Raw genomic sequence first — 21,149 nt, 5'->3', positions numbered from 1 at the left:
CTTGGCCGACAAAATTTTTTATCTGCATGCACAATCAATTGTGACTAGATCTTGTGCATCTCGCACTATACCTACAATGCTAATTGCAGAGCTTCAGCTGTATCAGCAATTTTTTTTTTAAATTAATAAATGCATGCATCTGTGCACGACTGTTTGTTGGTATAAATAATTATTATCTAAACTTTCCTAAAGGTAAGTAAACTTAGTCTAAGAGGTTAGGGATAGGAGATATGAATGGGACTGCCATCACCACCTGACTTGTACGCTAATCGCTATGAGATGTCACATCTGTACAAGAAACAAACATGAAAAACAGTCTACTTAGTCACATGACCAGCAAAATTGTAGTGGTCGCAAGTTGAGGGTTGCCTAGGAAAACCCTGGAAGGGAAGGCTAGAAACAAGAACTCGCAAGACATCTTACTTAGAGCTACAATAGATGTTGATGGTTAAAATTGTGGGGCATGTTCCCCCCAGAACCCCTATAGCTACACTGCACGCCATTACCATACTGGAAGTCTATGTCACACTATTCATTCAATCCGGGTTTACTCATAAAGGGCTGGTCGAACAACTTTAGGTGCACTATACCATAAAATTTCAGAAGGGCCTAGCCCCTCCATAGCCATACCATCACTGAGTGTACAAGTAACCACTTGTTTTAGTATTGTGTGTACCTATTAGCACAATACAAAATACAGACACTATTTAACTGTTTGTTTCGAATCTGTTATTGACAGCTACGTATGTTCCGCAACGGAAAACACTTTGCAAACGAATGCAGACTTCATGGCTCAACACTTACCTGCACATGATTATGAATACATAGCGGTCGATTATGGTTGGTTTGTCTTGGGATTGAATTGCTCCGATTAACTGCTTATGGACAAGTACGGATGGCTACTACCGACTAAGGAGACGGAAGAGGATTTAGAGGAATGAGCGAGTATATTCACAATTTGGGATTAAAGTTCGGTACTCATGTGATGAGGGGCATCCCTCGAGTTGCTGTCACGAAGAACACACCAATCTATGGGACAAATTTCACAGCTCGTGATGCAGCCGATAACACATCACTGTGTTTATGGCATGTTCTCAATGAGTTGTGTTGGACTAGATAATTTATTAGGAATGACATCAACAAATTGTTAAAAATATGTATTCAATCCGGTTTGATCGAGGTCTTTGTCTTGATGGTGTAGGAACTGACATGTATGGAGTGAAAGACAATGCAGCCGGAAGAGCGTACTACAACTCGCTTGTGCAATTGCACACGGAGTGGGGTATTGACTTTATCAAGATGGACTGTGCGTATAATCCGCGTACGGTTAATGAGTTGGAAATGGTGAGTGAGGCAGTGAAGAGCATTTAATTGAGATAGCATGCGAAACCGCTCCAAACTTCGCTCCAAATGTGATTGGTCATCTATGGTATCCCGGCCTCGATATGTTGCCTTTCGAACATCTCGCAATCCACGGAAGCCACGGAGCACCTCGGATGTCTAACTTAACCCGCGATGAAGAGAGGACAGTGATGACTCTGTAGTGAGTCACAAACATGACTTGCATGTATCCAAGTCATCAATCAATATATTGGGATGCAACCCGGTGTTCATGCTGTTTAGGTCCATTTTTCGAAATCCTCTCATTATGGGTGGAGATCTACCGTCTCTTCGTAACGACTCGTTCGTGCTCGGTTTACTGACAAAGCCGTTTTACAAATGAATCAATATGGCAACAACAGTCAATGCAGTCGACACATCACTGAAGTGAGGACGTACCATACAGCATTTGTGGGTTCTCATCACATTAAAATTCTGTAGGAAAGCAATCCGCCAATTGGATTCAACATTATCATTCAACTTTATCTATTGCAAGCAAATGGTGCTTAACATTGGGTAATAAACAAAAATTGAACGATAACGTCTCGTCTGTTTGTCTACTGTCTAACTGTTTGCGACTGCGATAAAGACAATAGAGCTAACGTCAGAGCCATTCTGTGTGTAAAGACCCGACTAGTGGCTGCAGTAGAGGTAAAAATCAGGTGAGAAATCATCCAATGTCTTAGTTTTGTATTGCATTGACCTTGAATACATATTGCTAACTGATAGTGTAATAATATGTAAAGAGTGTTTGGGTGCTTTGTGACAAATAAGGTCAGACCAATTAAATATTTGATGCTCGAATTTGCTGGACCTGTTTTGAGTTTGACCAAAATAAAATTTGATGTGTGCATGTGCCATGACATTATGCTTGCTGTATAAAGATTTGGTACATACATCCTACATGTAGGTATCGATGGCTCTGCAAATGTTAACAGTGCATGTGGTCTAGCGACTATTTCCACTTTCCATCAGTGCATCAGTGTCTTTCGTTTTACTGTTCATTTGTTATCTCTCAAGGCACTGCAATGAGAACTGAATGTCACATGATCAATTTTACTTTTTACTTTTTCTTAGGTTAGTTAATTGGTTCGGATTTCATGACCAAAAATATCTGCGCATCAAAATAATTAGTCGGTCTGCCCCAAAAATTCATACAAATGACAATTGGTGTTAGCTCATCAATTAGTTGTCTCTGCAAGTAGCAATTATACAGCAAACGTTGCTGTTATAAATTGCAGTCTGTTAAAAATTAATTAACCCATATGTGTATGGACTCGATTGTTTTTGGTGGGTGGTCCTCCATTGTACCAACTGTCCTTACAGCAATGATATGATTGTGTAATTATCGACGGGGTCTAGAGATTACAAAATTCAAAAATATGTTAGAAATCTTAGTTTAATTAATTAAGAATTTGCAATAAATAAATAAATAACACAATTTGAAAAACTATTCTATTAGGTAGATATAAAATTAGTTTGATATTAACTATCCTAAGCCTACACTGAAGGTACGTCCTCTCTGAGCCTTCATGCACCCCTTGTGGGAATGGGCAACTCTAGATTGAGCCAGCGTGTAGGCTTACCAGAAAACCATGATTATCAGACTCCAGTCTCCAACGTTGGAATTTTTGGGCCCTCATTCCATCTGTCTTGTCTGCAAACCCTTTCACTGCAGAGATTTTGTGATTGCATACCGGGTCTTGTATTTTTCCATATGTGGAATGTGATCAATAATGGTACAATAACATCGTTACTCAACGGTTCTTGTCTGTACGTCTCAGACTTCACCGGTCCTAACGTCAACAAGTGGACATGCAACAATGAAGACAATCAAAAATGGACATACGATGGCACCACTCAACAGCTGTACTCAAATCAGACAACTATGAATGTGTGTCTTACGTTGGCTCCTTCTGGTTAACAGTGCATGGGCATCACACAGACACAACGGTGAAATCTTCGTAGCTCTCTTTAATCTCGACGATCGAGAATCATCAGTCACAGTGCAGCTGTCGGAGCAAGAGAGCAGGTTAAATGCCAGCTGCATCAAAAGTTGCCAGCTCACGGATCGGCTCTATTCAACATGACACAGTGCCATATGGAGCACGCTTGAACATTGTACAAGTAAACATTTGTAGTAAACTCTTGGTCAATTAGTCTTGAAACTGAATGTCAAGGTCCTAATTTCAATAGTAAGAGATTTTAGTGTTTTGCCTATTGGTTTGTATAGAAATGTAGTGGCAAACATTTCACTCACAGAAAAATAAGTTTCATTATCTATTTGCCATTTGGTCACGTGTTATGCAGGAGACAGAGCAAGTCGTCCAGTTGATTGTATGTCACGTGACCTTTCACGCCTCAGGTAATTAACATAGCAAACTCAAACGTACAGATAGCGACCCTTTATTGTACTTTGACTTCACCATGTGCGTAATCAAAATTTGCATTGAAGTCAACTTATCCTGTTGAAAGTTGGCCATTGGTACGCTATGCAAAGTAGAACGTTATCACATTCTAAACTTTGCCTAGTACATACGTTCTGTGATCTATAAACGTACAGTACAATAGAAAATAGTTCACAGCTCTATCCTTGTTGTAAGTCGTCCCTCACTAGGATACACCAGCTGGGAATGAGGCTAATGCAGCACCATTCACTGATGAATCCAGGATTTTGTAACGGGGGTTTATGCTTCAGTGCTTCAAGTAATTAATTTGCAGTTAAATACATAGTAGGGGCCGACGTAGGAGAAGGTTGGACATGGCACGACTTGCTTGGAAAAATGGACTTTTGCCAGTGGCAAATTTTTCCCGTTTAGGTAATACAGATGAATAAATATATCTAGTATATATAAAGCTCAAATTGTGTGTGTGTGTGTGTGTGTGTGTGTGTGTGTGTGTGTGTGTGTGTGTGTGTGTGTGTGTGTGTGTGTATTCGTGATACGCGGCCACGTCTTTTGTCGGTTCGCAACTGAAATCGGCATGCACAATTGGCACGAGAAGGGGAAGGATTGTGTAAAGAAACTTAAAAAATATGCACTACATCCCCCTCGAGGGGTTGACTCCCGTGTAAAATTTATCACTGATGCAAACGCTACACATTGAAGTTTATTCAAACACACGCCCACATCAGTCCTATGTAGACTGTACGTGTCGCCGTCCTTCACAAAGCTTCAAGCAATTGATTTCTTGCCGATGGAACTTACTCTTCCAGCGCTTGCGTTTCTCTTCAAATTCCGATTGCATTTGCACCAAATCCAACCTACGCGTTTCCTGTACAGAGTGCTACACGGGGAGTGTGTTGATTTCTACCGAAAAAGCAAGAAGAGCAAGATTCAAATTCAGTCACGAGATCTGGAACCTCGCCACAAAGATTGCATCTGTCATTCTGATGTGTCCACATACTGCATGCATCTTTCTTCCATCAGAACGCTACAGTATATTGCCCGTACAAAGGATGGGGCATGAATCTAGTTATTTATAAATATATTTATTTAGAGTAAGTAGCAAGCAAAGCCGCTCTAATAATAATAATTTTAGGCAGCTATGGCAGTGACTGTGCCCTCGTGTAAACAAAGACGAAGTAGATAGTATGGATCTTCAAGTTGTCCACGACCACTTTGTGGCAGTCAGAATAGACTAAGAACTTGTGGTATGTACAAAGAGATCAATTGGTGTAGTTTAAAAAGTGCACGCTAGTTGTGTGCTGGCACATAACATGACCACGCCTTCTACCACTCATTAGGCCCGATCACTTCAAATGTGCTTGCTATGCACCTGAAAACATCACGTAACACAAAATTCGGATCTCCAGCTATGGCCATGTGCAACCCTGAAGACGTATCATCTACTATAGAAATAGTGGATTTGATCTGCCAGTTTTCACTGTCTTGCCGCAAAGGCTATTACTATGGAAACATTACAAACGCTCCAGGATCCACCACTTTTATATACATGTAGTTACAGCTATAGTCTCATACAAAGACCATGTGGCCTATTCATTGCTCTAATACTAATCCAGTGACAAGACAAAGGCATCGCCCAGCACAAGTATACACTTCACTTGAAACTCACTGTGACCTAACACTGACTTACAGCTGTAATCATTTAGTGTAAAGATCAATAAAACAACGAAATATCCATCCCATCTCGACATAACACATCTTAGTCAATTACACATCCTCATTGCAATACAAATTATAGTTCTGGATTGTTAAAAGTTACCTTTCACCGTTTAAAATCGCATCCAGAATATCGTCCACAAGAGCCTGCATTTTAGTGTTACATAGGTGAAGCATAGTTACATGTCCATGTCCGTGGTACAAAGTAGTTGGCCCAAAAGTCCTAAAATTAAAATTTATTAGGGATGAATTAATTAACTTTAGTGTGTCAGTTGCTACTTACATCGTAAAGTGGACAGTTTCTTCGAACGTACCATTCGTGTGTGTAGAGAGTCATCAGCATGCCACAGCCCATGAAGAGCATCACCCACATGAACACGTTCCACACTCGATACTCTCTGTTCTTCGTCAACCAAATAAACGAGACTAAACAAATAGATATTGAGTGAAAATGATGCCAGCTTGACATTTCCATGTCTTACATCCGACTCCACCAAACATTATCATCATGATCGGGTAGAAGAAGCGAAGCATTGCAGCTATAACGTATTCGTGGACAACGGCCGAAAGCACGAAAACTGTTACCCGTGCTATTGCTTCCTTTCGATGACTGTTCTGACATAACTACAGATTACAATGATATTAACACAATAATATAAACAATGCAACAAGCAGAGGTAACCCTCATCGTGTCTCTGAACACGTAGTAGTACAGCCATTCGTGTACGATGACGTTCCACGTTCGGTAAAATCTAGCAAACTGACGACTATTCCACCAATCCTACAGACAAAACATTCATATACGTCAAATCGCAGGCAGGAATCAAAGTGTCTCTAGGAACAATAACAATTAACCACACAAATTGTTGCATTTATAAACCTACTGTAGATGCTTATTTTAAGACTACACACCTGATAAAACTCACGATCAGCAAACCGCATCATTTCGGCAAACGCGTTCATCCACGAATGTAAAATGCAAAAGAATCCGAGAATAAGAATCATCATCCCCGGAACCATACTGCTGAATGTCAGTAGAGTCAGATTTCTACCAAAAATTTCAACAGCAACATCAAGCATCATCATGTCAAATAATGTCCGAAATATCAGACCTCAGACTAAGAGGCTCCCTTCCGACATTGTGAAACACAGGAACCAAAAAGCGAGCAAATATATAATACGTGTAGAACAAACAAGCAACCACCTGCATGACAAGAGTTAGAATAATAGTCGTATACAATGATATAAATAGTTGACATAACCTGAGCAAAATTTGTTACTACGTATTTCCAACGAATGACATTAGTGCTGTGAATAATTGATATAAACATGGTTAATTACATGCATAAATTTGCTAACTCGAGATATTCTTACCGTGGATATGTATCGCGATAAATGAGAGTTGGTACGAACAGAAAGTAAAGATATTTTGAAAAACCTGGCAATTCCAGCGTGTTCCCTTTCGGTAGGTCTAAACAGAGCAAACGGTCAAATTACAAACGACATATTACAAACTGTACTTACCTTGCGATGCAGGACAAACAACTTTTACAGCGTTTTCTCTCACAAATGCATGAACTTTCATAAGAAACCGAACCTAACAGCAACACAAGCAATGACAAATGAACTACACTACACCTTTGTAGGCATAGAAATAAAGAAAAAAAACAGAGAAGACGTCACTCAACTTTTCCAGCAAGGCAAACAGAGTACACTAAATCTCATATAGATCACTAGCCATGTATGATTCATGTCCCGTGTATGATACACTTGGTCCAGCTGTTATTTAGTGTTATACCCACGGAACAAATTTGTGCACTCTCACCAAAACTAGGTGCTACACCAATGCATTTCTCATACATGTGACCCGCCTATGGATACACGGATGCAACTGTCAGTGTCGCTATTGTTGTATATATGCATGACACCCGATGTACGTCAGTTAGTACATTGCCATCTGGTTAGGTCAACCCAATTAAATTTCTTGACGGTCGAGGTTGGCAGTTTTAGTTTCGAGCTTGACTGACATAAAATAAATTCTGATGGGAACATGGGCAGTTACGTTGTGATTGCCATAGAAATGTTTGGTATGCACAAATACATATGTTTTACGAGTACTATCATGACATCGGTGACTCTGTAGATGCATGTGGTCTGCCGTGTTCCACTCAGTATCCGCATCATTCGATTCGTCCGTTTTGTTATCCAACAGGATTGTAAGCAGCACAACAACTGCTGTGCATGTTCAAACCGTCAAGTGGTCATTACTAATACGTTATGTTTGTCTATTGGTCAGGCTTTCTTTCAAAATATTCACAGACCAAAATATTTTGTTGGTCTAGCCTTAGTTATGTAGATACCCTAGCACAAAACTTGCCGGTTTGGAGACAAGACAAAGATCGATATGAAGTCGACACTAACACATCAACGTAATAAACTGCATCCAACCATTCAAATCATAAATAGTAAACAATTTCAAAAAGAACGACTGCATCAATGTAGTCTACAAATACAATGCTCACCTGTTCACATGTCACAACAATCGTAGATGCCAATGGCAGTTCCCAGCTATACACTGCCATTACGGGATATATTATAAAAGTGATTTGGAAAAGTATGTATGCAAGTAGCCACAACAAATCAATGACCGCAATTCGTAACCGACTTTCAGAACGAGTCAAAGTCCACATCTGAAATGCCGGAAAAGCGAGCAGCGCTTGAGCTTGCATCACCATCCACAGAGTAATGACGAGCGGGAATTGTCCAAATGCCCATCCAATATGAGAGAAGTCTAACACCAACCTATAATACAATACATATACCCTTACATAAGCTATGACAACATGAATACACCATACCGTACGTCAAGCAGTAATATCTCCCTTTTGTCCAGTACAGCCAATCACAAGAATGTCAAAAAATAAAATGTAAAAATAGACAACCCTAAGTTTGTATGGATGAACATTGCCTATGCCATTGATATAGTTACACCCATAGCTCGTACAACATACGACGCTGCATGTAGCATACGCAAAACTTAACACAATGTTACTACCGTAGCTAATCTTGCATCACCCAATCTCCATGCCATGTGAGCTTAGTAGGTAAAGTATGGGATGGGGGTCTTGGGTATGGCACCTTTAAGGTGGTAATTGACAGAAGTGCTTGACTAATTACTACAACTCAAGTTTGCTATACATAAGATCAGTGTTCTTACTTGCAGCGCCTGCTCGAACTTTGTCACATTGTGAACTATGCACTTACCAAGAACAAGTAGGCATTTTATTGTCTTCCGTATTGCCCCAAATCCGGCTCATCCAGTACATCATGGTTTCCTGTGTCATCCAGCTACTTTTAGAAGGGGTAATCAAAATGTTATCTGGAACCTTCAACAGCCAGCGCCTCGCAGACGGATACTCACCATACATCCGGCTGCCATCCTTGGCACCACTAAGCCATGTTGACGATGCCATTCTATGACAAAGATTTCTTCTACTATAAAAGCGCATTTCCTTGGCATGACTGAGAACTCAGGTTCAAATGCTCAATGATGTCACAACTTATGTGCTATTTTTTTAACTGGGTGCCAATTAACACTAACTAAGTGGAGCTTAGGTGCAAAATGTCAGACACTAAACCAAAGTTGGCGATGCAGGCTTGACGGATAGTAGGATCATACAAAAGTAGGTACCGTAATAGTCTAAAATACGTGTACTAGAATCCAAAACACCTAAATATTAATTAAAGAATTAGTTGATTACTACAGTCAGTTTCAATAAACCTCACACACTGGTGATTCTATATGTAGAAGATGAAAGTGTGCCAAGAGTTCACATGCACATCAAACTCTTATCATTCTATCTCAAAGGCCATTAATTAACCAATTACAGCTGTGATAAAGTTCAAAGTGAGAGTCACACATGTACATTCGAGACATGACTCCAAATATAGTTGTAGTTAGTTAGATGTTAAACGTTGTTGTCCTACACTGACTTAATTAAAGAAAATGATTTTGCTGTCTGACCTGCCTTGAGCCATGAGATCGTACACTAAGGTGTTCAAGCTCATCACAATCAGAATGGCCACAAAAATGTTATAGATGGTCTTGATCTCCTCAGACAAAAACAGCGTCCTACCACAACAACATCAAGATATATAAATATGCATATTAATAACAAAATAAACACAATGCAGGTATGTCTGGTGTACAAATCAGAAATTATCTTAAACCAGATCAAAACTAGTTTGTCGATATTTATATTTATAGAATGTTTCAAGGATGCTGTTCCAGTTACTATGTAATGATGCTGTTATGTTACATTGTTACATCAATTACACTGACTAGAAGAAACTTAAATCTAAAACACATGCACACACACACACACACACACACACCTCTTATTGCTTTGTTTGACAGCACTCTATGTGCCCACAATGTGCCTACAACTCAGTGCATGCATCTTAGGGTTTCATATAGTAGCTACTAATTAATTTATAATATAAACACTCCTTTCCAAAAGTAGAAGGTACAGTGCTAGCAACAGTGTTTCATAAACAATTAATTGTTTTAAGTAGTTACCAATTTTTTATTCCAAGTATTAAATGCAATACTGTGTGCAACTAAACAACAGACTGTCATACAGAAGAGCACAAAATTAGATACAATCACAATAATTATTAATTAATTAAGCACAAGTGATCTCACTGCATAAATCTACTGAGCAATCAAATGATGACAAAACTACGTTATCAAGGAGATCATTAATTTAGGGTAAAAAGCGTTCATCCACCTTGATATTGATTGATTAGTCAGAGCTAATGAAAAGTGACAAGGGGGCTGGACACATTGACTGTCAAGTGGGATAGTCCACCTAAAGATATGATCATCACCTCCACTCACACGCTAATTAATTAACACCAGGCATAACAATGAGCCTATGCCCTCATTTCAAGTGTCCATCCCTTGGTCTTCTAGCCTTCAACAGAGCGCTTGTATGCCTTGGATTAATGCTTGGAAGCAAAATATCTATAGAGCTGCAAAACTCAAACTTTCTAAGTCTAGCAGAAGAATTACACACAAGAGTTCCACTACACGCAAGAGTTTAACAACACGCAGTTAAAGAAAAATCAAAAGATTTTATGCACATCATTAACATACAGACACGCAATGCTCAAAGTTAGAAAAAAAGGAGGTGGCATAATCAGCCTAAGCCCACTACTCCACAAATAAATTAATAATCATAACATACGTCAGCAGTGATTCTCTCTCAACAAACACTTTGTGCGTTTTCCGTTTCCTGAACAAATTCTGTAAGAAGACACCACTCAACTCTAAACTGACAGACCTGTCATTGGAGCCGTTCTCATTATCTGAGCTGACACATTCGTCTGGCGTCTTGTGAACGAGAGCCACCTTCTCCAGCAACTTGTCAAGATGACCATCCACCTGCTCGAGAAACTCAGCTCGCAGTATCTGTGAGAATACGACCAAAAACAAACAAACGGAAGTTCGATCACCGTCAAACGGTAATTAGCTACATCAGAATGCGCCACACCATCGTCTGTCTTCGAACGTAGTCGCTTGCACTATGAGACAGCGAGATATCGCCGTTGCACCTTGCATGTACGACGCTGGTGGAGTCTTCTTCTTCTTCGTGCTCTTTCTTCCGGTCCTCTACAGCAAGAAAAACCAGCGAGTAAACTTGTTCGCGTCATTGACATTACAGAGACTCTCACTGCCTCTGTGCCGAACAGTCAACAAGTCAGTCATCGTTCAAGTTCTTTCACGACCGTCTAGACAACAGACATCCGCAAATGCACTTAATAGCCCGGATGTTCAGGTAGGCGATGCTCAAATTGCACAACCAAACTTCCAGGATTTCATTCAGAAGGTATAAGCCATGCTTCGTTTGCTGTTTGTACTACGTTACTTTGCTACCTGTTGTTGACTAGACTTGCTACATTGTCGGTAACGAAGCTTCAGAGAAGAAACATGTCAGCGAACGAACGTAAGGAGAGTGGCAGGTTGCTTGGACTGTCCACCAGAGCAGCGCAGTTGTTACAGAGACTGAAGACGTTCATGGACGAAAAGGTGTATCCAGCAGAGAAGGTAAACGACCACGTGACCAGAGCTCGTGACGTTTTGTAGCTTCACATGTGCAACGTTTAGATATTACTGTACATGCACTGGTTGGATTGACCAATTTCATGTAGCGCACGTTGCCTTGCTATAAATGCTACAATACATGTCTGCAACATGCTTTCACTTTTCAGTGACTGGGGCACAATGGCATTTCAATAAATTAGGAATTATTAGTGTAGCAATTAAATCAATGACTAGCTTAATCAATTAATTTATGCATTTCTATTGCTCTAATTAATCACTTGTACAGTATGTGTACAGTGAGTGTATGTACTGCACCACGTGAATTCTCTTCGTTGCTGTCTTACTATGTTTGTCATTTTGCTAATTACCCGAGGCTTGAAGCAAACAGTAATGCAGACTGTTACGTGACCTACAACCAACCGACTCATCTCCCTCCGTCTCTTGCATAACACGTGACCAAATAATGAATTTATGTATTGTACAGGTTTTTGTTTCACAACTTGAATCTGCACCGTCTCGTTGGACGGTCTTGCCAATCATTGAACAACTAAAAGTAAAGTGAATACACATGACCATTGTTTATTACTCGTGTTAAACCGTGATGCTCTAGTCCGAAGCAAAACGACAAGGTTTGTGGAATCTCTTTTTGCCAGACATCTCTGGTCTATCTCAACTCGAATATGCTCACTTGGCTGAGGTCATGGGTCGATCACCAGGCATTGCTCCTGAAGCATTCAACTGCAGTGCTCCTGGTATTTCGTTTCTAAATGCATCCGAGATTAAGTTGGGTGACATATTTTGTTGTTATACAGATACCGGTAATATGGAGGTCTTACACATGTATGGAAGTAACGAACAGAAAAGGCAGTGGCTCGAACCATTGCTGGATGGCCGAATTCGATCCGTATTTTGCATGACTGGTATTACTTTTACCTGTCATGCTGTTCGGTTCAATAGTTCATGAGCAATTTTGGGTGTTTCTTAGAGCCTGCAGTTGCTTCTTCAGATGCCACGAACATGGAATGCACAATTGAAAAAAATGGCGACCACTATGTGATTAATGGCAGGAAGTGGTGGAGTAGTGGTAGGTATTTCTACCAATTTGTGTAGATCCCTATTGGTATTGATAAGTTAGTGCATTCGAAGTCTCGCAAACGTTTAAAACATGGCAAATGACTTTGCCGATTAATTTTCTGAATTTGTGTGGAGAAATTATCATCTTACAAACAATTGGCAAATTCAGCTGGGTTGCTCTCATTTAGCATTTCGTTTCAGTATCAAGATTTTCTACTGATTTTAATGATTAGTCAATTTTATATGCAAATTAGATCTAGCTATTGCTTATTTCAACACCCACTGCAGCATCTTTGCGCTAATGTGTTGGAAGTCGGAGACAGTAAGTATATTGTCAACACTCTAAGACGGGTTAGGAATTCAGACCATTCCGGAATGGCTCGACCATTTGGGAATTCCCATACGGGCTAGCCATTTTGAAATCTGCTGGACCATATGAGAACACTAGCTGGACCAAGCAAGAATCTCGACCATTCCGGAACACATGGATCATGTTAATTAATTATTTATGTATGCACTATCACTTATGATTGTATTTATTTATGTGTCAATTATATTACATATTTGTGTTGATTGTTGAAGTCTGACTGAGATCAGTCTGGTTTGTAAAGTCTTACAAGTACCGGAAGCAAACCCTGCTTCATCTTGTCAACGTTAATGGATTAATTAATTACCGTATTATAATAAAGTTATTTTATAATAATAGATAATTTATCCATTAATGTCGGATTGACATTAATTGATTAATTAACTATTATTATAAAATAACTTTATAATATTATAATATTATAATAAAATAATATAATAAAATAATATAATAAAATAAAGACAGATTCCGAATAAGCTAGCCATATGGTAATTCTCGAATGGTCCGGCCCATTCCTGAATAGAAGGGATTCCGAGTTGGTCTGTATTAGTGCCACAAACAAGAGATAAATCTTGGATGTCCGGCCATATTTTTGCATGTCTAAGCAAACGAATGGATTATGATGGACCATGTGTGCATGGAGAATACAGGTAGATCATATTGTCTCTGATTGCAAAGTCACATGAGATGGATTATTATGAAGGCATGTTATTGTCACAATGTGGTTTATGGCAATGCCACTCCCACAGTGACTATTACTATTTGACACATTGGCTCCAATGATCGATCACTCACCATTGCAGTTTTCAGTTGAATTTTGTGTCATAATTTTTATGAATATTTGCTATACAGTATGTATGGTTATTATTACAGGGGCTGGTGATCCACGATGCAAAATTGCCGTTTTGATGGGTCGAACTGGATCGGATGATATGCCCAAGTAGTCACACATCATTCTATGTTGCATCTTGTATACGGATAAACCGATGTTTGTCAATGCTGCTTAGACATAAGCAGCATTCTATGATACTCGTACCAATGGACAGTCCAGGAGTACAGAAGATACGACCACTGCACGTGTTTGGATATGATGGTATTGATCTGCATACATCACTCACACTTCGAGCAAGCATATGTTATTTGACAATTGTTGCGACAGAAGCGCCTCATGGTCATTTTGAAATTAAATTTGAAAACGTCCGTGTGCCCGTATCAAACATGATTCTCGGTAAGATGCGAATGGACACCATGGCAGTGTTTTAGACTATAAATACGTTATAATGGATTACAGGGGAAGGCAGGGGATTTGAGATCGCACAAGGTAGATTAGGACCCGGACGAATCCATCACTGTATGAGACTGATTGGAATGTCCGAAAGAGCTGTTGACATGATGTGCAAACGAGCTATCAGTCGGACTGCATTTGGCAAACCAATAGCCAGACAGGTATGAATCCATTCTGTTCTTCCTTCTGTAACTGGTTCACATCACTCTCTGTTTCAGGGTGTCGTACAGCATCAGATTGCACAATCACGAATAGAGATAGAGCAGGCCAGGTTGCTTACACTCAATGCTGCTGATACTATTGACAAATATGGAACTAAAGTGGCTCGTGCAGAAGCAAGTTCTAAATGAAATTCATCTCATTTGTTATAGTACTAGCATGCTTGATCTTACAGATTGCGATGATCAAGGTAGTTGCACCTCAAATCGCTCAAGCTATCGTTGATCGTGCTATCCAGATCCATGGAGGAGCTGGTGTTTGTCAGGATACTCCATTGCCGATGTTCTTTTCCTACGCTCGGAGTATCCGCATAGCTGATGGCCCAGATGAAGTACACTTTGCTTCAGTAGCTAAGCATGAATTGAAAAAGCATCTGGGTGCAAGACTATGACATTGTGGCTGTTATCTAATTTGTCACATTTCATAACACACTTATATCTCAATACAGGCTCAGGATATTATTCACAAACTACTAGTACAGTAGCAGCAAAAACAAACAAACTGCCGCATGCTTCAAATATGGTAAGTAAGTAGTATTGATTGCCATCATGAAAATTCAGCAATTAGAAGAAATCAAGTTTGGCATAGTAGAAATAGCTATATCTAAGATCAACAGTCTGCTAAAACTGTTTGACAATGTCTCTATGAACAAGAAGTCCTATGTCAAGAAGTTGGTGATTATTGTATGCTTAGTCGTGCCCCAGCCAATTAACAGATACATTCAGATCGACTGCTTCACCTGCATTGTGCATTCCAACTGTTGCGTAGAGTCCGTCCTCTGGAAAGTCTATGGCAAATTGTATAAGTTTTTGGCCATTTCGAGTAAAGAATAACTTGGGAGGTTCTTGACTAAAATTAAGCCCACAACCGACGACTTCTCCCACTTCTACAGGTGTACTTAATTCGTGACCCTTGCCGCTATTGCCATAAAACAGATGACCATCATCGCCATGAAATCCATAGGAGCCTTCTTGCCATCCTGGCATTGCATCGAGGGGATAGCCTTTACGTGTGACACCAATACCACTGGCACCATCAATACCAGCACTAACGATTGTCATTTCAAAGTAGTTGAAATGCTCATCCATCTTTCTAGATATGAACTGACAAAGGCCTATCGGTTGATTTCCTTGGTTCCCAGCATATGACAAGCGAGTTGCTTCAATTTGAACATTTGAATATCGAAACTGGGGATGTGTAGTAAGAGCCACAGTTGGACTTTGCACATTTGGTTTTACACTTCCGTTCTCAGTATGGAAACCAACTATCGGGGAAAAGCCTCCTTCTGAGATCCCTATAACACCAGTTCCCATCATTGTACCATTCTTTATGAAGTAGACCTCCATTGTCTTGGAATCTGAATGGACGACCTTGTTCACTCCACAGCCAATTACATCGCCTTGGGTAGCAGGTGACGAAAACATCTTGCCAATACCTGTTCCTTGAAACAGTTTTCCATCATCGCAATGATAGGCAATTGATCCAGGTTTCCATCCGGGCATTTCATCAAGAGGGTAATCTCTTCGAGCTATTCCTATGCCAATGTAGCCATGAGTCCCATAGTTGACTATCTCTACTTCAAAACAACTTCCCTCCTGGTCCATGTGCTTCTCAAGTACTTGATAACAGCCCATTTCCCTCCTTTTGTTTTCAATATACGAGATCCGATTACCGTCAACATGAACAGTCTCTATTCGATAACGACTGTCCTTGGGCCACTGAGCTCCCGTCTCTATTTGTACAACTTCATCTCTGCTGTGAAGGCCGACTGTTGGGTAGAATCCACCCCGAGGAACAGTGATCACCGTTTCACCGATCTTCACTCCATTGTGTGTAAAGAATACTGTTGCCTGCTTTGAAAACGAGCCTTTGAAGAGATTGATTCCACAGCCAATCAAATCACCCGAACGTGCTGCATGATGAAAACGCATGCCCTGACCTGACTCTTTATAGAGCTTACCATCATCACAGTGATAAGCAACCGATCCTTTCAACCATCCAGGCTGTTGATCGAGAGAGTAGCTCTTTGCAGCCACACCAACAGCAATCGTACCCCGAGCTCCAGTGCTTATGATGTGTACTTCATAGTATGACTGTTGTGAGTTCATAGGATGGTTGATGGCTTGATACACTCCGACATCGTTTCTCGCATTTCCAACATACCACAATCTTTTCCCATTCACTTCCACCCTCTCATAACGACATGGAGTGATGACAGGTCTCTTCCATTTGGCATTCGTGTTCACCTTCACAACTTCGCCTGCACTGTGGAGTCCCACTGTAGGACAGAGTCCTCCACGTGGTACAGCTACTAGTATTTCACCAAATTTTCTTCCGTTTTGAGTAAAAAACACGGTTAACTGGCGAGAAGATTCACTAAATGAGCTAATACCACAGCCAATGACATCACCCTCATTTGCAGGTGTGTGACATGCTTTTCCAAAGCTTGATTCACAATACAGTTTACCATCATCACAATGATATGCAACAGACCCTGTTTCCCAACCTGGTTGTTTAGCTAAAGAGTATTCGGGATGTGCGAGGCCAACAGCAATGGTTCCTTTGCGACCACGCTTTACAACGGTGACTTCGTAATAGACAAAAGAACTGCTCATTGTATGACCAGTTAATTGATACACTCCGACATCATTCATTCTGGTATCAATGTAGGAAATGTCATTGCCGACCACTAGAACTCGCTCATGGCGTATATCTTGCTTGTGTTGAGTGATGTCTCTCCATTTGGATTGAAAGTCAACTTCAATGACTTCTCCTCGAGAGTGTAATCCTACAGTTGGATAAAACCCTCCTTCTGGTATAGGGACAGTAATCTCTCCCAACTTCATGTCATTTCGTGTGAAGAAAACTACAGCTGTTGGAGACTTTTTTGATTGAATAATGTTATGCACACCACACCCAATGACGTCTCCTTCTTGGGCAGGTTGGTGGAATGGCTGACCAAATCCAGTCTCATAGTACAGCTTGCCATCGTCACAGTGATAACCGATTGATCCTCTTTCCCATCCTGGTTGACAATTTAGTGGATAGTTATCTCCAGCAAGACCAACACCAATGTATCCTTCAGCACCATAGTTCACTATACGAACTTCAAAGTAGAAGAAATTCATTCCAATCTGGTGACTTAATGATTGAAAGACACCAACATCATTGGTTACATGCTTTGTGTACGACACAGTGTTTCCTGTCACTTCTACAAGTTGAGAGCGGATCGAACGAGGGGCAGTTGGATAAAGCGAGAAATACGGTGGTGGAATAACACTATGTGGACTTGCTGGAGTATTGAGTTTTATGGACTCTGTCTGAAAAGTTGATTCACAGTATGTTGCTGTCAGATCAACCTGGATGACTTCACCAACACTGTGGAGTCCGACTGTCGGGTATAGGCCACCTTGAGGAACATCAACCTTGACCTCTCCCATCTTAATTCCATTTTTAGTAAAGATAATGATTGCCTGTTGTTCATTTGGTGCCACAAATTTACTAATACCACAACCGATCAGATCGCCTTCCTGAGCACAACCATAACATTGGTCATTGTCTGATAATGTGTGGTAGACAATACCATCATCGCAGTGATATCCTATTGAGCCACTATCCCATCCTGGTTGTCTGTTGAGTGAATAATTACGTCTCGCAAGACCAATTGCGATGGTTCCTTGAGTACCATATTTGACAATTCGAACAACATAGTACGAAAAGTGACTGTCCATACGACAGCCCATCATCTGATACACAGCCACTTCATCTCCTGCACCTGCTGCATACGAAATCATATCCCCATCTACATCAATACGTTCATATCTCACTGAAAGACTCGGTATGATAGAATTCACAGGCAAATGAGTTGATTCATTGCACCACGTGGCACTAAAATTGACTCGAACAATTTCTCCACGACTGTGCATCCCAACCATTGGGTAAAATCCTCCCTCAGGTATGGAGACTGCCTTCTGTCCAATGAGGATACCATTTCGTGTAAAGAAAGCAACGGCACAATTCGGATCAGACCCAGAAATTCTATTAATACCACAACCAATAACATCTCCCGATTTAGAAGGTTGCTGCAAGCGATCCCTTCCTCCTGATCCACTGTACACCATTCCATCATCACAATGGTAAGCCACTGATCCACAATCCCAACCTGGTTGGCGATTAAGCCGGTAGTTGTTTCTAGCAAATCCAACACCAATGGTTCCCCTGTGACCAGAACTAATAATGCAAACTTCGTAATAGTTAAAATCATCAGTGACACGATGATTGAGTGACAACAAAGCTCCAACAGCATTGTCAAGAGTAGTGACATACTTGATAATATCACTATCAACATCTACTCGTTCAGAACGAATCTTTGGCAGCACCAGTCTAGAAGATTGTTCATTAGTTGTGGGCATCAATAGCGGGAGCTGAATAAATTCTACTGGTTCACTAGCATGATGAGGAGTTTGTGTTTCTGTGATCTTCAAACGATTACCAACATCTGGCTGATTAACAGGATATTGAGAAAGATTAGAAGTTTCACTAGTCTGCAGCTGTGGCAACAAATTTGCAGCTTTCATTGCAGTAGCTTCGAAGCGAAGTTGTTTGTTCTCATCCTGCAGTTTAAGGACTTGAGTCTTAAGTTGTCCAATTTCGCTCTGCATTCTTTCTTTACTTGCAACTAACTCATCGACCTTCAGCTTACATTGTTGAAGCTCACTAGAATGGTGTTTGTCATCACTTCCTCCTATCTTCTGTTTGTACTTTGATAGCGATTCTAGGATTTCAGCAGCTGATGGTCGATTTTCTGGCAAATCGAGTGCTGCACATATGGTTGAGTACAAAATGTGATCTTTCGGCACTTGCTTCAAATCTTTCTCTCGTCTCTCCAGTTCAGTTAGCACGCAATACTTGGTCGAGTCATTAGGATCCCGAGTTAGCAAAGGAAGAGGCGATGGCAAACAATTGACAATAGTCTCAATCATAATGACTCCGAATGAGAAGATGTCAAGACTTGGATGAGGCAGAGTCTCTGAACGAGTTTCAGGCGGCATATAGAGCTCTGTACCCGGCATGACTGTGCCTCGAGCACAGTGCATCTCAGAAAGAACCTTGGCCACACCCAAATCACCAATTTTCACATGCCGGGCATCATCAGACAAGAGAATGTTTTTACTGGAAAGATCACGATGAATGACTGGACAGGGAAGCTCATGCAAATATCGAAGCCCACATGCAATTCCTTTCAAAACATGAAGTTTCTTCATTGGTGAAAGAGGATTGGTGCCTTCGAGGCGACGCTGGAGACTTTCATCTAACATTTCCATAATCATTTTTGGCTGTTTACTGTTCAGAGTGCTCACTCCAAACAATTGTACGACGTTTGGATGCCTCAAATATTTCATTGTCTGCCATTCTAATTCAAATTTCTCTAGAAATGCCGCAACGTCATTCCTCGGAAGCCCAACCTCCACGAAAATGTCGTGAACCGTTTTGACTGCTACTCGAGCGCCTTTCCACTCACCTTCGCACACTGTTCCGTACGATCCACGCCCGAGCTCCTCGCCTATTACAATTTTGTCTCTGATTTCCCAGTCGAGTGTCTGCTGCAGCGAGTAGTCTGACGCCATATTGACATACAGACGTCGGCTAACTAGGAAAATAAATGGTGCAACCACTAAAGATTATAAAGTCAAACTCCAAACTTGTACCGTCTTACCAGTTTGAGCGAGTGAGTATGTACTGCTTCTACAAATACACACGAGGGATTGACATAAATTCCCGTATATGATGTTGCTCAAGTGCAAGTGGGTATCTAGGTAGGATATATTAACTTAATTAATTAATTAATTGTATTGTTCCAACTGCCGTATAACACAAAGTTTTAGCTTTAAGTCAAATACGTAGAAAAGTAGGAGATTCATAATTAAATTTAATTAATTAATTAACTAATGTTTAATTTAATTAAAATTGTACTTATTTAGGTTACTAGTGGTGCTTAGCTAAAACGCCATTTGTCAAAAAGATAACGTACCAGGTAGATCAGTCTGCAGGCAGATAGGATCACGGAGAAGATTGCGATATTGTGTAAACTATAACTAGAAACATCAGCACGTCATCGCTGTTGCATCCATGTTAGTTACTCGATCTAGTCCAGTTCTAGTTCTGGGTGTAACTACACTGTTAGAATACGTGTGCACGTGTGATTCTCTTTTGCACTCGATCTCACTCAGATATCGAACCACGACCAGATTCGTGACGACAACGACTTCAAAACTAGGAAGTTGTACCATAGAGATTTCGCGACATATATAGGAGACACATGCACGTACGAGTCTTCTAGACAACTATAACAACCTAGTCTCACACACGTACGTGTATCTATATAAAATAGATAGTAGCTAAATGTAGCTTTTTAGATTGCAGTATTTGTTTTGATATTTATTACCAGATGTCTAGTTAATAAGTAGACGTTCAAAAACTTGTTGCTCCGTTAACTCGGAGACACCGCAACGTATCTAAACATTTACATATATACATATATATAATATATATATATATATATATATATATATATATATATATATATATATATATATA

The 21,149-nt window shown here is 40.3% G+C and overlaps 3 protein-coding genes and 1 pseudogene across 5 annotated transcripts; 2 read left to right on the top strand and 2 right to left on the bottom strand.

Moving 5' to 3' along the window:
• Nucleotides 1–926: 926 nt before the first annotated feature.
• Nucleotides 927–3,598, top strand: LOC134192980 (uncharacterized; annotated as a pseudogene).
• A 1,852-nt stretch (nt 3,599–5,450) lies between these two features.
• Nucleotides 5,451–11,457, bottom strand: LOC134192718 (sterol O-acyltransferase 1-like). Of its 2 annotated transcripts, XM_062661466.1 has the most exons (16): nt 11,440–11,457; nt 11,238–11,294; nt 11,057–11,175; nt 10,847–10,974; nt 10,751–10,798; nt 9,526–9,633; nt 8,024–8,303; nt 7,026–7,098; nt 6,876–6,972; nt 6,764–6,809; nt 6,614–6,705; nt 6,414–6,549; nt 6,184–6,282; nt 5,984–6,125; nt 5,785–5,927; nt 5,451–5,724 (listed from the first exon to the last, which is right to left on the bottom strand). In XM_062661466.1, the coding sequence occupies exons 2-16, from the start codon at nt 11,269–11,271 to the stop codon at nt 5,662–5,664; spliced, it is 1,608 nt and encodes a 535-aa protein (XP_062517450.1). In that variant the 5' UTR covers nt 11,272–11,294; nt 11,440–11,457; the 3' UTR covers nt 5,451–5,661. The 2 variants fall into 2 exon arrangements, with proteins under 2 accessions (XP_062517450.1, XP_062517451.1); XM_062661467.1 differs by lacking the exons at nt 9,526–9,633; nt 10,751–10,798; nt 10,847–10,974; ... (1 more) ...; nt 11,238–11,294; nt 11,440–11,457 and adding an exon at nt 8,766–8,989.
• LOC134192719 (acyl-CoA dehydrogenase family member 11-like) lies at nt 11,316–15,181 on the top strand. 2 transcript variants are annotated; one of them, XM_062661468.1, is made up of 12 exons: nt 11,316–11,392; nt 11,454–11,610; nt 12,092–12,160; nt 12,218–12,359; nt 12,420–12,527; nt 12,593–12,691; nt 13,922–13,988; nt 14,056–14,141; nt 14,208–14,276; nt 14,340–14,494; nt 14,552–14,668; nt 14,728–15,181. In XM_062661468.1, exons 1-12 carry the CDS (start codon nt 11,349–11,351, stop codon nt 14,941–14,943), a joined length of 1,329 nt encoding a protein of 442 aa, XP_062517452.1. In that variant the 5' UTR covers nt 11,316–11,348; the 3' UTR covers nt 14,944–15,181. The 2 variants fall into 2 exon arrangements, with proteins under 2 accessions (XP_062517452.1, XP_062517453.1); XM_062661469.1 differs by lacking the exon at nt 11,316–11,392 and having other exon boundaries at nt 11,495–11,509; nt 11,566–11,610.
• Nucleotides 15,152–20,293, bottom strand: LOC134192844 (uncharacterized). The gene is made up of 2 exons (XM_062661602.1): nt 20,269–20,293; nt 15,152–20,202 (listed from the first exon to the last, which is right to left on the bottom strand). The coding sequence occupies exon 2, from the start codon at nt 20,177–20,179 to the stop codon at nt 15,242–15,244; it is 4,938 nt and encodes a 1,645-aa protein (XP_062517586.1). The 5' UTR covers nt 20,180–20,202; nt 20,269–20,293; the 3' UTR covers nt 15,152–15,241.
• Nucleotides 20,294–21,149: the final 856 nt, after the last annotated feature.

Source organism: Corticium candelabrum, chromosome 17, assembly GCF_963422355.1.
Source record: "Corticium candelabrum chromosome 17, ooCorCand1.1, whole genome shotgun sequence".
Classification (NCBI taxonomy): Eukaryota; Metazoa; Porifera; class Homoscleromorpha; order Homosclerophorida; family Plakinidae; genus Corticium; species Corticium candelabrum.
Note: the sequence above shows the minus strand (reverse complement) of the source record. Positions and strands in the feature narration are given on the sequence as shown.

What these genes read in the sequence shown, in the direction of transcription:
- LOC134192718 (XM_062661466.1), bottom strand. Translation starts at nt 11,271, where the DNA reads ATGACTGACTTGTTGACTGTTCGGCACAGAGGCA. An exon ending in GACTGTTCGGCACAGAGGCA is followed by an intron (nt 11,176 to 11,237) that starts GTGAGAGTCTCT and finishes TTCTTGCTGTAG; the next exon opens with AGGACCGGAAGAAAGAGCAC. An exon ending in CTGATCGTGAGTTTTATCAG is followed by an intron (nt 6,283 to 6,413) that starts GTGTGTAGTCTT and finishes TTTTGTCTGTAG; the next exon opens with GATTGGTGGAATAGTCGTCA.
- LOC134192719 (XM_062661468.1), top strand. Translation starts at nt 11,349, where the DNA reads ATGCTCAAATTGCACAACCAAACTTCCAGGATTTCATTCAGAAG. An exon ending in GCAAACCAATAGCCAGACAG is followed by an intron (nt 14,495 to 14,551) that starts GTATGAATCCAT and finishes TCTCTGTTTCAG; the next exon opens with GGTGTCGTACAGCATCAGAT. An exon ending in CTAAAGTGGCTCGTGCAGAA is followed by an intron (nt 14,669 to 14,727) that starts GCAAGTTCTAAA and finishes TTGATCTTACAG; the next exon opens with ATTGCGATGATCAAGGTAGT.
- LOC134192844 (XM_062661602.1), bottom strand. Translation starts at nt 20,179, where the DNA reads ATGGCGTCAGACTACTCGCTGCAGCAGACACTCGACTGGGAAATCAGA.